This window comes from Patiria miniata, unplaced genomic scaffold (genome assembly GCF_015706575.1).
Source record: "Patiria miniata isolate m_02_andy unplaced genomic scaffold, ASM1570657v1 HiC_scaffold_3, whole genome shotgun sequence".
Lineage (NCBI taxonomy): Eukaryota > Metazoa > Echinodermata > Asteroidea > Valvatida > Asterinidae > Patiria > Patiria miniata.
Genome location: NW_024037069.1, coordinates 28,025,028 through 28,041,795, shown reverse-complemented (window position 1 = coordinate 28,041,795; position 16,768 = coordinate 28,025,028). Strand labels below are relative to the sequence as shown.

The 16,768-nt window shown below is 37.5% G+C and overlaps 1 protein-coding gene across 15 annotated transcripts in view; it reads left to right on the top strand.

The window, feature by feature from the left end:
* Positions 1-16,768, top strand: part of LOC119738214 (single-stranded DNA-binding protein 3-like) — a 64,129-nt gene that overhangs the window by 2,046 nt on the left and 45,315 nt on the right. For 13 of the 15 annotated variants that reach the window (XM_038212999.1, XM_038212998.1, XM_038212995.1 and 10 more), the window contains exons 3-5: positions 1,370-1,440; positions 11,429-11,513; positions 13,829-13,885. In XM_038212999.1, the coding sequence (XP_038068927.1) occupies positions 1,370-1,440; positions 11,429-11,513; positions 13,829-13,885 (213 nt within the window). The remainder of the gene's footprint in view (positions 1-1,369; positions 1,441-11,428; positions 11,514-13,828; positions 13,886-16,768) is intronic. The other 2 variants (XM_038212986.1, XM_038212993.1) reach the window with 2 other exon arrangements.

Sequence of the window (16,768 nt, the reverse complement as noted above, 5' to 3'; positions counted from 1 at the left end):
TAGAAATTTTACCAAGTCGGTTAATAATACATTATTTTACTGCAAGCTTCTTAGTTGCAAGCACTTCACCATCCTAACCTACCTAAAAAAATGAATAATAACATGAAGAAAATAAAGCAGTTAGTCTAAGACATGTTCAAACCCAACAGTGAGTCCCACTAGTTTCACCAACAATTTTACCATTTAAAATTTTTATAAATATTACATTTTTTAATAATAAACATAAATTTTCTTCAAATACAATGCCTCTTTCGAATCAAGGTACCATGCCCTGTGTTGAGATTACCACTCACTTTCTTTGATTCCAAACCCCAGTCATGCTATATTTACCACCCTCAGTAAATCTCTATAGTTCTGGATAGCAATGATTACACCGAGGGCTAATCATGTGTAAAAGATCAGTTAGATTAACCCTCCCTTTTTCTCCACTAGACGTTAAACTCATCCAGTGCTACAGTAGATGATGTGTCACTGAATGGTTGGCCATCTGGACCATCAACATGTGGCAAAATATGAACTTTCATGTCTAATTATTGAAAAGAAAAAAAAAGTGCACTTGTTCAGTGGTTTTGTTCAGGTCAACAGGTGATTTGTTGACGTTTCCTTCCTGCACGGAAGTATTAAACATTGCATGATTTTAGAGAAAGGTGGTGCTTAGGCATTTACCTTGCAAATGGGATTGGATTTTCCACTCCAAAAGAGTTTAAATACATGTAATTTTTTCTCAGATTCATAAAGATTAAGCAAAATAAAAAGCTAATTTGGAGTATTCAGGAATGCAACTTTTCCTCAGATCAGCTGATTTCCTCTTTTTTTAAATTCTCATTTCTGCCATTCAAAATTGTAAAAACTGTACAAAGTCTTCTGAATTTTGGAATTTCCCCCTTTTTTTGGGGGGGGGGGTGAATTTACAGTTGCATGCCTAAGTTTTGTTTATAAGGTGTTGTGGACAAAGTAGAAAAGAACATTGTGATACAGAAAATATTTCAAATGTTTATCCACAACGATTATTAGGCCTACACTACACGTGCAAATGTGGCCTGTGTTTCTGGTATTGTACAGATTGTACAAAAAAAAGAGAGAAACTTGTAATTTTACACTTAACTGGGAAAGTAATACGGGCCTATTTAGTGTAATTCTAGTACAGAAAGTGATTCTTTGGAGGGAATGTGGGGTATTGTTTCTGAGTACCACAGAGTAGATGAAGATACCATGAGAATTCCAGTTGTGCGATTTTTTCTTTTTATATGAAAGCCTGTCACGATACGTATAATTAATTTAGTTGTCCTAAACTTCACCAGTTCAGTTTTGCGAATTAAGTTGAGCGAACCACCATGTATAAATTTTGCTCCCTTTTTCTCTCAAATTGACCTCACAGATTAGGTGGGAGAAGAATATAACGTTAGGAGAACCACCAGGATTTCTACATTCATGGTGGTGGTAAGTAGATCTATAAACATCTTTTTTTTTTGAAAATAATTTGAATACATGTAAAAGTTTGCCAATTCCATTCCAAATTCTGGATTTGAAGGCACTCTGCTACTGTGGGGTGCAAATGTGATGGCGTCCCAATTTCGACATTTTTTTCCTTCAATTTCTTGAGTCTGTTACATAAACAATCATACGTTTAATTGATAGTGTAAATGCCTAATATCTAATGCTTCAAGTGTATAGACTTTATTAACGAGTCGGCCATATTAAATCGAAAGCGAGATAAACGCTTCAGGTTTGGAATTTGCGAGTAGAAATGAAAGCAACAAAATAAAAGTTCATTACAAAGTAATACCAGTCCGCTCTGATGAATATTTTTAAAATGTGTGATTAAACACACCCGAATGTTTGAAGCCACATTTAAAAAATAGAATTTGCAAGTGAGGCTTGGAACCTCAACCGTAAAATAGTCTGGCGCCATCCCATTCAACAGTTTACAATGTATAAAACAGGGTCAGGGAGCATGATCGAAAATGGCTTCTCGTGAATAAGGTCCGTCTTGTATGTCATGGCAATGGATCCTATGCATTGGATTCATCATTGAGGTGCATGGAAACGACAAGACCTCCAATATGGCAGCTGGATGCACAAGGTCTATCCAACCGAAGAGCCTACTGGTGTTTACTTGCTGATCTATTAAATCCTGTATGTTGGTAACCTGTGAGGTCATTGACCTGTGACCCTCGCCCGTTGTGAAACCTCGAACCTTTCCCTCACCATGCTAAATCAGACAAGATTTTGGGCAATCAGCAATTTTGTTTGGATCTTGTAGGAGGCGAGCAATGAACAGAGGATGTATTATAATTGTCAGGTTCTGTTGCATTCACACGTAGCAATGTTCAAGTTATATATTTTTCTTGGATGCATTGCTGTTGGATTAAGTACATGTATGTCTTCAAAATGCTTACAAAACTAAACAGTGTCTTGCAGCTTACGTAGTACTTAGCCATCTTACAGTATCCAGGACTCAAGTATGTAGCTCATGAATAGCTAGTGCGCGGAACATGCATTATAATTGTTAGATTCTGTTGGATCTAACAAAGTTCTAGTTATTTATTTTTTGGTAGATTCTGTTGGATTCAGTAAGGTGCTTACATAATTCCTACAAAAATGCACAAAATCTAACGGCATAGTAGCCACTATCCAGGTTAAAGTCGAATAGCTAATATTAAACAAGTGAGATTCAAAACAAACATTTGACCATCATGGGAGGTCTGTTATTAGTAACTTGATTTTAACTTCCTAACTAGTATTTGCCGTAAACCAGTGTTTCAATATTTTGAATTCGCACTTAACATATAAAATTATCAATTGCAAACAAACAAAGACGATATTTAAAAAAAAATTCATCCAGTTTAAAATGACACATCCACAGTAGAGTTTATTTTTTGTTTTGTCAGTGATTTGGTCATTGGATGTAAACTATGGTTTTATTGGTGTGAATTGTTAGAAGTATTTCTGTATACATCCTATGAGCAGGAAATGAACTTGATACAGAGCAAGATCATAATACTGGATACTCCCATCAGTGCATATTGAGTCCTCTTTTCTTAGAAATTTCGTTCTAGGAAAGGTGTCGTTTCTGAGTAGGATGTTGCAACAACACCGCCTTTGGTTTAATTATGAGATTTTGAACAGGATCTCATTTTGGCATTTTCATGCAGTTTTGGGTTTTAGTCAAATTAAAAAGGTTTAATGGAAGAATTTGGCAAAGGAATACGGTATGTAGACATTCCTATAGCCAATTCTAGTCAAGACCAAGTTGAAACAATTTGTCACAAATTCTTCCAAAAATTGTTGGCATTGCTGTATTTATCTGTGAACCTAGAACTTCCTGTAAATATTTAACATGTTCCATTTTGAAGTACATGTATACGTGTACTATGAGGCACTCTGCATAATTTCAGTAAATTGCTTCAAAGTTTAAACACTCATTTTACAGACCATACATAACCGGAACCTATCTAAACTAAAATGTAATTTGCTGGATAAAAAAAACGTAAAACCTAAAAATTTCAAACCTCATACAAACATTTATGCAGATCTCCGGGCAAGCAGAACCTGATTTGGTAGTCACATGGTAAATTTAAAATCCCGTGTATGATTTTTTTTTCTATTGACTTTTATTATTATGAATTTTTGGGTTTTTTTGCTGTCAAAATTCAGATATATAGAAGTAAGAGTGTTTTTTTTTTTTTTACATTTTAAGCCTTAAATGTGGCATGTTTGGTGAACTACTTCAATGAAATGATTTTTAACTCTTGTCAATAGAGGGCAGCAAGCCGCAGATATCAAGTGCACAATGCATTACATGATGTGGGATTTGTAGTGTACATGTACAGTATACATGTCTATGGTGTGTGATCACATTATTTTGAAATGTGACAACACTAGTAGGGGGAACTGTACGTTTTTGTAGTAACCCACTGACACTGAAAAGTCTTCAGGCAATTTCATATAGGCCTAGTAAAAATCATCATGCACAAAAATCATACACACATGTACAACTGTGTGATGCTTACATGCTGGGCCTTACGATGTACATGTACATGCACAAGTACATGTACATGTATATTTATAAACATGTACCGTAGTAATAGCCTATACACGCTGTGTGCATTGTTCATGGCTTGTAAATTACAATATAGACAAAGCATACATGTCCACATGACAGTGTAACACCCATTTGTTTGTACATAGGATAGACTTAGAGAAATTTGTAAACAATGCTTTCAGTTTCAATTTTAAGTGATGTTCTTTTCTCTGTCGCAGTGTGCAGTGTTCGTAGTGTACCAGGGCATTGTACATATCATTGTCACATAATTTTTAAACAATATAATCTAAACGTTGACATTGTGGATATTTTTGTGTTGCAGTAATGCTGTGTATTGGTTTGAAACAGTACATATTTGTTTTATCATTTGGTGATAATTTTGAACGTTTCCTTTGAATTGAAATATTGTGACATTGTCAAGAAAAAATTAAGTCATTTTAAGTGTCTGGTGGATCGTTAAGTTGGTGAGAAAACTAATCTGTTAGTATGTTAGTGAACATCACATTGCTTTAGAAATTGTACTTCATGAAAGTACAACTGTACATGTTTCTAGTATTTTTTTTACTGATAAGAAAATATGTAAGCCTTAGACCTTTCGAGGAGGAGGTCACATAATTTGGCATCTGATAAAAAGTTTTTGGCTATCTTGCCACCACATATATTCATAAAATATATTTAAAATTACAATTATTGAATTTTCAATATAAATAAATTATTTTCATGGTTACCTGGGGCATCCCACTATAAAATATAGGCTAACTGACTTAATTAAAATATAAAAAAATATACTGATGCTATTTGTTTAACTTTGAACTTTAACGTAGAGGAACTTATGAAGAATATACCGTAGGCCTACACGTGGAACTGCAATGTAGTGTTTTTCCAGTCTCATTCAAATGCGCAGCACAACCCACTCGTACCGTCTGCAGTAAACTGTTGGATTTAAAGAGCAACCCGGGAGTCAGTACCAGTAAAAAATATCTAGTGTCCGGCCAGCCGACTGGCTGTCTGCATGTAATACTGTCAAGGTCTTCAGCTGGAGAACCAGCTGTATTGAATCCACACATGGACAGAGACAGTGTACAAATGATATTGTGTGTGATTTTTACACACAATACTGCATAAGACCATGGAGCTAGAAACAAGACTGACCTTTCAGAAGAAGCTAGGATTCATTCATATAAATTCACATGACACTGCCAACCCTTCCCCCCCACCCCACCAAAATATATTTAAAAAATCAGCCAAGACAACAATTATGGCAATTCAGTAAATTCTAGGTAAATAAAATTTTAATTTGTTTAACGGCTGTGGTTTCTTCGAAGACTTTCAACATTCACATTTTCATTTTTTCCATGAAATGTTATTTTTTTTACCGCAGAAAATTATGACTTTCCCCTAGACATTTAATTAAGAAAGCAATAATTAAATAAGAAATTGAGAGCTAAAAATCAAAACCATACTTGTTTTGTACTGATTTTGTTTTAAGGTAGAAAATAATAGTTTGACGCTTTTTTAGATAAAAGAAAATTTACTTTTAGTGCAACTGAAAGTGTAAATTTTGTCAAAAGTGCAATACATGTATTTCGATTTGTTTTCTATATTTTTTTTTTTTTTTTTACGTGCCAGTGGTTGAATAATTAAAACTGAAACAGGTTACGATAAATGTAAACAATGTAATTACTGGAAATGAAATGGAAATTAGACAAAGCAAAATAATAAATTGAGTTTAAAATGCTCTTCCTAAAAAAGCAAAAGCTGCTGATTATGTAAAGGTATTGATTAATATAGGCCTATCTGAATGAGTAACAGTACAAATATATATAAACATGAAAAAATAAAGTGAGCCTAGTTGGGGAAAAAACTCTGAATTATAATAATATTTTTTATCATGTTACCATGGAGATGGAGTGAAAACATGGCAACAGGCCAAATGTAAATACAGCCACCATGAGCATCAAGACCGAGCCAAGCAGAGAAATGACAAGAGTACGCGAGAGAGGGGAAAAAAAAAAAGCCGAGCTTGGAAATGTCTGATTAAAAATTCACCGAAACGGCTGCTTGCTCCACATCTTCGGCAAGCCAGCAAAATAACAAGCGCTGCTGGATTCAACGTCGACGACGGGCAGCTAGCGTCAGAACTCTCTGCCTGATGACCCCTCGTAGCACTAGATACGGAGACGGTATGCAAATGATCTGGTAGGAAGCTAGTCTCTGATAGGCCAATGAACCCCCCCCCCCTTTCCCTCCTCCTCCCTTATCATTGATCTTTGAAGGATTACAGAGCTTTGTATGAGCCGCCGTGTTAATGTTTCTGTTTTGTTTAATTTCATTCATAAATGTGTAGCTGTTGTCATGGTGATAGAGCTGCTAAGGTACATGATTTTTTTAAACAATCATTTGCTTTTCATATATATTACAAATGATGCAATGATGCTCAAACATATTGAGCATCATTGCACAATATCTCTTTACATTGAACATTTATATCTGTGGACACTGATCTGTTTTCTTTTTTTGTCTGGAAATTGGGTATTTTAATAAGCATCCAAATAACTGTGGGACTTACCAGTACACTGACAGAATCATTCTGAATACAAAGTTGAAATGTGTCTGTTTGACTTAAAGGGAATACAACATATTTGCTTTTGCTGTTATTTCAGAAATGGATGGATTTGGGGGGGTTAATATTTTATTGCCAATGTTGTTGCACTGACTTGTTTGAAGCTTTGTGTTTGTAGATGCTGGAAAAATCAAGAAAAACAATCAAGTTTTTGTAGTCTGGTTTCCTGATACCACTTAAGATGAAACAGAGCAATTTATAGACGTCGCAGAATTGTAAGGTCAGGGAACCAGTCTAGCTGGCTTGTACCTGTTCATAGGTGTGTAATCGATTGCAATCAAAATGCGGACTAACTAAATATGGTAAATTGGGGGCAGTATTTGAAAAAAAACCCAGCTTTTTTCCAACGCTGGTCAGCCGACCAGCGTTGACAATTGATACAAAAATACCACTTTTCTTGAAAATGTCAGCACACCAGGTGTCATGATTTTACAGGATGCTTTAGACTGTCATTCACTAACAGTCTAGGAAGGTATTTCATAATAATTTGGTAGTTTTGTTTTTTTATGTTTGCAAATATTTCCTATAAAATATATTCACGTTCTCCTTTGCTTATATTTATTATTACTGAGACTTGTTACTAAAATATTCTATGTTGCCTTAGAATTGACACGCTGTTTCAAAGCCGGATGTGTCAGCTATACGTATGTTTTTCTGAGCGTAATGTAAGCGAATGGGTTAATGCCTTTGCTCTGGTATAGACTGGCTACAAGTCTCATTACTTAAAATCTGTAGGCTGGTGAGGCTGAACTGGCATTGTAACACAATGGGGACTACAGGGTGAGTAAAAGATATGAAACCCAAATGTTCTGTCCACGGATCACAAAAAAAGGTGTGCGTTCTTTCAGCAAAAGGAAACAATTTCACACATCCCTATGTGATTTGTTTTCGTTTTGCTGAAAGAACACTGAACTTTTTTGTGATCTGTGGACAGAACCTGAAAACGGTGGTTTGATCTGTGGACAGAACCTGAAAACGGTGGTTGTGTTTAAAACTCCGTAACTTGAAAAGTACATGAGTGATTTGAATGATTCTTGTTCTAAAAGTAAGCTTATGAATGGGGCTTTCATATCCTAGATTTTGAAAGTGCTACATGTAGAACTTTACTGCACATCTTTCCTGCCAGAAACACCGAGGCGAACCCCTTCTCTAAGCGATAAGCGTTACTGGGTTCTTTTACGTGCGTTAGGCCTTATTAGTTATACAACATGCACACGGGACCTATCGGTACGGCTTTGCGTCCCATCTGAAGGACGAAGCAAGAATGGTTAAGTGCCTTGCTTAAGGGCACAAGTGTCCGCGCCCGGGCTCAAACCCACGTTACTGTTGCCTCTGAAACACCAGAACATGAGTCCGGTGCTCTTAACCGCTAGGCCATGATACTCCACGTATGCATACTGTAAGACTGCAATGGACTAGTGGCCAGTCTAGGCCCATTGCTTGATCAGTTAAATCCCAGTCGTCCAGCATTCATCCTCCTTCAACTGCTCTCCCAAGAGAGGCCGTTTGCTAGGACTAGCAGCCAGTCTAAGTGGAAACTGCAAGACAGGGAGAGACTAGTGGACAGTCTACACATTATACATACTGTAAGACTGCAGAGGACAGAGAGACTAGCGGACAGTCTACACGTATGCATACTGTACAAAGCACTCGTGGCCAGTCTAGGCCCATCACTTGATCAGCTATCCCAGGCATCCATCGCTCATCCTTCCATTGCTCTCTCAGGAGAGGCAGTTTGCTAGGACTAGAGCCAGTCTAAGTGGAAACTGCAAGACAGGGAGAGACTAGCGGAAAGTCTTCACATAAGCATACTGTAAGACTGCAGAGGACTAGCAGCCAGTCTAGGCCCATCACTTGATCAGCTATCCCAGGCATCCAGCACTTATCCTCCTTCAACTGCTCTCCCAAGAGAAGCAGTTTGCTAGGACTAGCAGCCAGTCTATGTGGAAACTGCAAGACAGGGAGAGACTAGTGGACAGTCTACACATTATACATACTGTAAGACTGCAGAGGACAGAGAGACTAGCGGACAGTCTACACGTATGCATACTGTACAAAGCACTCGTGGCCAGTCTAGGCCTATCACTTGATCAGCTATCCCAGGCATCCAGCACTCATCCTCCTACCCGTGCTCTCCCAGGAGAGGCAGTATGCTAGGAATCTTGTACATCCCTAAGAAAAACACATGCTTTAGGGTTAGTCAAAGGTGCCGCATACAGTGCTACTAGCTTACTTAGCACCAAGACGACTGGCAAGACAGTAGGCAAACTCAGGCTTGCCTTATCCAAACTTCAGCCGGGGCCGGGGTCGCTGAAACTGTAACGCTCCCAAAAATGTCTCGAAGGCTATGTAAACTCTTCAAGTCGCCCTTGTTGTTTTGTGTTGGTCTTTGAATCCTGGAATTCAGCTTCATGCGTGACCGGGTACATGTACGTTCTTGAAGTTGAATTTGTGAACTACATGTAGGAATAGGATATCATGGAAAGATTCAAAGTTTAAACAGTTTGGAAGAGTTGGTCATTTTTAGTCTGTGAATTCAGCGTCCTGCTACAAGTTGAATTTGTGAACCAGGATATCATGAAAAGATTCGAAATCTAAACATTTTGGAAGATTTGATAAAAAACATTTAGTATTTAAACGTCATCTCACCTATCGCTACAAAATACTACTAGTGCACGCAGGGGTTTTCGGGTGGGTTCGAGCGAGTACAGAAAATTGAGAGGGTTTTCGAGACACTTCGAGCGGTTTTGGGACCTCGTAAACACCCTTTGAGGCCCGTAAGTCCCCGAACTCGCTCGCAAATTCATGGGTACTTTAGGTTAAAGCCAGAGTCCATCATTTGCAGCTATCCAAAAAGTAACTGGCGTAAATGTTGTTGAAAAACATACTTGGTTGAAAGATAGTAAGGGGACTAAACTCCCTGTGGAATTATTCTTTCTGGCAAGCTGTCATTCTGAAGAAATCAACAAAAGAAGGTCTTTCCAATGGTGCTTCTTAAGAAGCACTGTAGCACCGTAGGAAATCCAAATTAGTAGTTTGTTTTGTTATTCAGCAAAGCGCGCAAGCATTGGCACGATGACACGCGCGCGCGGTTGCTATAATTCGTCAGATCAGTGCCCGACATCGCGTAGCTGCAATCGGCTCAGCTGCTCAGTGAGAATGTGTCTCGGACGCTGAATTCAGGCCAAATTCAAAACATGATTCAGCAACTTTTGATTTGAAATCAAGATCCTAGAATGTTGTTTTTTTCGAAATATACAGCTAAAGCTGAGCTGAAACTTCATCAGGTTAGTTGTTCAGCACTCTTCTTTAGATCTTGAGCACTTCTGTTGCTTCAAACGAACAAAATGCACAAACTACAAATGATGGACTGTATCTTTAATCATGCCTGTAGTAAACTGTAGTATGCAGTACTTCAGCATAGAAGTGGGCACAGCACTCGTAGTATTTTCTAGTATTTGGTACCTGCATACATAATTTTTGTAATACTTTGTAGTATGTGGTACTCTTCTCGAAATGAACTCTTTGGGGTTAAGGGTAACATAACTTTTTAAATTCAAGATTAATTACGGGCAGTTTAGCTCACTAGATAACAAACATTGATGAAGTTCTGCTAGGAATCACATGATTTGTATATTTTATAGATGTCTTTAGTAGTTTGCAACATCTTTTTGTTTCTTTCTTTAATTTTCAATGAAAATAAGTTGAGGTGATCTTAAGAATGCTGCAAATGGTTCAAAAAAGTATATTTTGGAAGAAAACAAAGGCTGCTGTACAATGTAAACGTCAACTGGAAGTCAACAAACAAATTAAACTGAAATGCATTTATCTTTATATTTTGTATACTCAAATATTTAATACTATTGACAATTGCGATTGTAAACTGTGTCAATATTTAAAATTGATATTCCAGTTTATATCAAATATCTTGACGCTGACTTTTAAGTAAGATTGATGGGTATTCATTACAATGGATACATGTTTGGAGCTATGCACTTGGGATAGCATGCTCCAGCTCAATGAAAGACGTCCTCCCCGCAAATCGATAACAGTACATGTTCAAGTTCATACGCCTGGAAGTTTGAACATGTGGCTCCCAAACAAATCACACTCCCAATTTGTATGAGTGCACGAGTTATGTACGTATGTAGGCTTATATTTAGCCCACTCTTGTTCTTTGCTCTGCGCTTGTGAAACACAAACTTGACCTCTCATTGAGGTCAAAACGTTGACCTTTCCAGTACTACTGGTTCCTGGTTATTGTGTGAATTCCTGCCGGGTTTCTGGTGTATTTGGTGGCTTTGTCTTTTTCAAAGTTCTCTCAATTGTGTAAAAAAAGAAAGAATTAAACATGCTTCATTCCTAGCTTATTGTTTCAAATAATCATATTTTATTGCTGTCTATACTTTATGCACCCCTTTTCTTTATCCAGTATGCTGTTTTCTTTGTAAAAAAAACAGTGGTGTTGTCAGAAAAATCTTAGACACAAAATCACTAAAACCTAGACCTGGTTGAATCAAAATCCAACTGCAAAAAAAAACAACAACTGTTAAATCTTGATGTTTAGTCCAAGCATTAAGATACTGTTGGAAGAAATACTTGGAAGTTGGGTTTAGATTAGAAGTAATCTCTTATTGACAACTTATTATAATTTTAGTGTACTCAACATATTGGGCCATGTGTATTCTTAACAGCAAATTTTCTTTGTGTTGTGATATTGTTGTCTAATTTTTTTCAATAATGACTTGGTGTCCTTGCAGTGTCTTTTGGGATTTGTACTGTGCGGCGCCGGAGAGGAGAGAAACATGTGAACATTCAAGCGAGGCGAAAGCCTTCCACGATTACGTGAGTACCGTCCTCCTTCGTTTTTGTCTCCAGTCAACTCATGCTAACCGTATACTCCGTTCCGTAATTCCATTGAAGTGAACCGGGTATTCTGTTAGGATCTCTGCGTCAAAACCCTCTCTCTCACACACACACACACACACACGCAATCACATGATGCAGTAAATTTGTGCATGAAGCTGTTGGACCGTTTACAGGCCGCCCACCTTTGGTCCTATTATGTAAATGTGGCCATTTACGAAACGTAGGCTTCATCTGTGGCTTTGGTTGCTGACTTGGAGAACTCTGGATGGATATAGGACCGATTTCAGCTTCATGAACATCAATCCTTTAATATAAAGCTCAAGTTCAGAGTATTCCCATTTTGATGCTTTTAAATATTCTGTTATGTTTCCCTCCCTGGTCGGGAACCTGGGGGGGGGGGGGGACATTAGAATTTGACGATTTGAATCCATACTTCAAATCAGTGACAAAATATGTATTTTACATAAAAGAATTTTTTCGAGCTTCGTTTCCTGTCCCATTATTATATCAAGTAAATAAAAGATACCTTTTTTGGACTTGAGTTACAGAGCTCGTATCAGGAGCTTGCGACACCATCACGGTGTCTTTATCAACTGGCGTTGTTATATTTTTTTTTGGATAACTTTTTATTTTTACTGTTTGTTCCTTGACTTGGTTACGTGATACAGTTGTAAAATTACAATGTACCGTATGATGTCTTTACAAACCATTCATGACAAGAGCAACAAGTTGTTTTTATCATTAAGTTAGCCCAAATAAATTAGTTAAGTCCTGATTGTTATTGTTCATATTTACATGAGTAAAAATCTGCCTACCGGTAGTTAAACAGGAATAAACTCAATTCAGAAATCATCATCACCTACTCACTTTTGTTTGCAAGTTTTTTTCTACCACAAAAGTACATTTCAGAACCTTTTTTTTTGGGGGGGGGGGGGGTTAGAGGAGAATGTTGGATTAACGGAACAGTTGAAGCACTAACAGATTTGCCTTCCTGATTGTCATGCATAAAGTGAGCCAAATGTGCAGATTTGGAAGATGCAGTAAAATTCCTGGAACCCTCCTTACAATATACTTGTGTTTTGTAAATTTATCCTGTAAAAACCTAATTTGTAATGTCTCAGCCCACTACATAAATCACATTTTGAAACTGGGTCGTTCTGCCAACAATTGGTGTTTTTTTTTCATGGCACTTCCTCGAAACAGAACCCATACGGTAGCCAAGAAAAATCTTGAATCTGGTTAATTTTGGAAGAGGTGAATGTACACAGTACCTGTAGGTTGGTAGTTTTTGAGCAGGGTAAGACATGTAATGTGTTGATGCGGCGAGTCAGGTCGTCATAAGGTCGGACAAACTGTTTTCAGTGGACACAGACCTTGCTGTCCGGCGCGTGAACGCGAACGTGTTTTCACAAGACTCCAGATAAGGCACTCCTTTACCTCAAGTGTTTTCATTCCGACTTGCAGTGGGCAAGGTGATGGAGATCTGAAGTTTGAATTTAAGTTTGGGTGTTGAGATAAAAACAGGTTTCTTGACGCCGACCAAGACATTCCAAGATTTTCATTAAAACTGATGTCTGCTGTCCTTTTTGTATTTTGTAAACTTTGCATTTTGAAACTTTTTGTAAGGCATACAATTTCAGAAGACGCTTTCAAATTTGTAGAAATTAATATAGAACTCAAACATATACATTTGTATATGCAGTGCATATTTTACACAGTCACAGGCAGTCAAAAAGTCAATCCTCTTCCCCTGCCATGCCTTTTACACAGGCTAGTCACCAACAGTCAGATCATATTTCAAGCAAGCACTGTGACTAGTCAAATTCAGTCAACAGACAAGTACGGTACGGTCAGGCACAGCTGGCTTATCAATCACCTACAGTCAAAGCATAGCTGTATCAAGTTACATAAACAGTCACAGCCAGCCAATCCTGCTCTATGTTGGCTGGGAGCTGTAAACTGTTGAAAACAGTCACTTGATTGATTTTGACTGCAAGGATAATTTGGTACAGAATGTGTGTGTTTGCATAGGAAGGTTAATGTAATTTTATTGTTCTAACAGAAGAAATTTTTATTATATTTGGTTGTGGGAATATTGCAAAGGAATCCATTGTCTCTTTCAATTACACTCGTTTACACCTGTGTGCATGTGCTAACGTGTATTCCAGAATATTCTTTTTAATATTACATGTGTAAACACATGAACTGAAAGTCACCACTTGCTAATGGTGGGCATGAAGTCAGTGATATTTTTTTCCCCCCACAAAACTGACTTTTCATTCCCATTCCAGAAACACCCCGGTTCAAAGCTTTTAAAGTCTGGTATGATACCCGATGCACCCTCAGAGGTATGTTTGAATATTCATCATCCTAACAGCCAATCGGTTTCAGTGTTCTGCCCAACCTCAAAATTTGAAAACAACCGATTCCCATTTTTCATCTTCCAGTTTCGACACATAAAATTTGAAACAATCCTTGTTTTCCCCGTTGTGTGCACAGTTTGTCTGTATTCCTGTGTTAATTTGTACCTCTAGCAGAACACTGAAATAGATGCAAATTTAACTAAAATATGCCGGTGCTATGTTGAAAGCAATCGGGTAACACTGCACGATTTGGTACTAACCAGACTTTCAGTTTAAGAGATGCCGGTGACCAAGTTTGGACTAAAAAGAAATTGCTTCACTGTAAATTAAAAACAAGGTACTCATATTGACAACCCAAGAACAGATACGGTACAGGTCATTCTGGCAAAATGAGATGGAAATGGACACAGGCCAAAGTGGAGAAAATTGCAACAAAAAAACAAAAAAAAACACCAATGGAGTGATTTTTTTCCTTCAATTTTCAGATTATGTGATATTTGTAATATGTCTTCTACACATATTTTAAAGATAAAATATAAAAAAATTTAAGGGAAAACGGTTGTCATATTTCACTTTCATGAATACAAAACTCAAAATTTTGAAGGCTTTTTTTCTCAGTATTTTACTTTTTTAACATGTTGAGAAATACAAACTTAAAACAGCCATAACTTGTCAACGGAATGTGCAATTGAAGTACAACAAACAGCATTACCAGGAGAATTTTATTCTCTTTCCTAATACTTGCAAACTCACATTTGGTCCTTGGCCTAGTTCTGTCTCATTTTGCCAGAGCGCCTCACATATTTCAAGTACATGTACAAGAAGGCATAAGGTGTTTTTGGAGCAAACTCGAGGATTCAATAAAGTAACGCAATCACTACCACCTATAACTGTAGGACTTGATTTTCTTTGGGGTGCTAAATACTGCTGGGCGAGTAACTCGAGTACTTGCGAGTAGATCATGCTACTCGTTGTTCTACTCGTGGTTTTTCATCTACTCTGGTACTCATCCTGGTGTGAGTAGAAGCAGGTACTCACGAGTAGCAATTTAGGGTTTAGGTTGGCACAGCTGGCTTATCAATCACCTACCGGTACAGTCAAAAGCAAAACTGTATCAAGTTACATAAACAGTCACGGCCAGTCAATCCTGCTTTATGTACATGTAGGCTGGGAGCTTTTAACTGTTAAAAACAGTCACTGGACTGATTTTGATTGACTGAAAGGACAACCTTGCACAGAATGTTTGCATAGGAAGGTTAAAGAAGCCTACAATGTATGTGCTGTCTGTGGGTATATTGGTACCGATACGTTAAAAAGAATTCTTGCGTTCGGTCTTTGGTAGCCTGTTATTTTTACGGCATTTTATCCCCGTCAAAAACTACTGGAAATTAGCCAAATGCTAATGTTGCACAACACATGTTGGTGTGTAGACTAGACTTTGAACCGCTGATATTTTATGGCTATGAACCTTGGAATTGAAAGAACCCTGTTTGGTTAGTGGCGTGCAAATAAGAGAATAGAAAGCACCAAAGACTACTGAAAGATAGTAACTTGTCGTAAATTATAACAAAACTAAGCCATTGTTCACGAGTGCCCGATGCATGTCGAGTTGATCAGATATTTGTGTATTTATTACAGTCAACCTACAACCTTATAACATAGGTAAACAGACTGCACAATGGAGCTGAGGCAAAAGTAAATCTCCAAAAAGGGTTGTGATTGGACTGATATTTTTATCTCATTCTCAAGGGTGATCATGGTCTTGAATGTTGTGCGCATTATCAGTGGCATACGCATAGTTCATTTCAACAACCAGATTCAAATGTATTTATTTTTCGTTACAAAAAAGAGTACAATTTCCAACTTTCTTTAACCCTCCTATGCAAACATACATTTTGTGCCAAATTGTCCTTTCAGTCAAAATCAACCAAGGGACTGTTTTCAACAGTTAAGAGCTCCCGGCCTACCAGTTAAAGCAGGATTGACTGGCTGTGACTGTTTACAATGTAACTTGATACATAGCTCTATGCTTTGACTATAGGTGATTGTTAAGCCAGCTGTACATACCGCTTGCCTGTTTTTTTCTTCTGTTGACTGAATTTGACTTGTCACAGTGCTTGCCTGAAATACGATCTGACTGTTGGTGACTAGCCTACAGGTGTAAAAGGCATGCCAGGGGAAGAGGATGGAATTTTTTTACTGTCTGTGACTGTTCAGATAGGAGGGTTAATAATTAATTTTTGATTCTGATGCCCAGTTTTTTGCTGTATCGTGAATTGAATTTGAAGGCCATTCATGACGTTTGTATCTTTCCTGTTACCCCATTTGGTTCCATTCAGTGTTTCTGATGACATCAAAGCTGGCTAGTGGTGACAAAAGGAAAATGTTAGTGATATATCTTTAAAAAAAAATGTTATACCCCTCAAAAAAGCTGTGACAACATTGAGAAATGAAGAGCATTTCCTTCATTCTGGACATAGAGAGCAGTGTTGTTGAGGAGTTGTTAATCCAAAATTGTCAACAGATGGAACATATATACATGTACAAGTTTGGAAAACACGAGATGTCACTTCTCCAAAATTCTTTGGAACCCCAGTACCTTTGAATTCAAGGAAGAGTTTCCCATTCTATAGTTTGAAGCAGGGTACCGGTAGATTGTGTTTTTTTTTCATTGGATCAGCAATGAACACAATTATGTAAATAGTCATTATTTTTCTGGAATTCTAGTGTCTGCGATAATGCAAATTTCGTTTGCTGAAATGGCAAGTGAATGCAAGTCAGAATATTTGCATAATGTTTCCTTGACTGTGCGCCGGTGTACTTTACCTGAGCAGTGATCAGCAAATATCACCAGGTTCATTAAAAAAA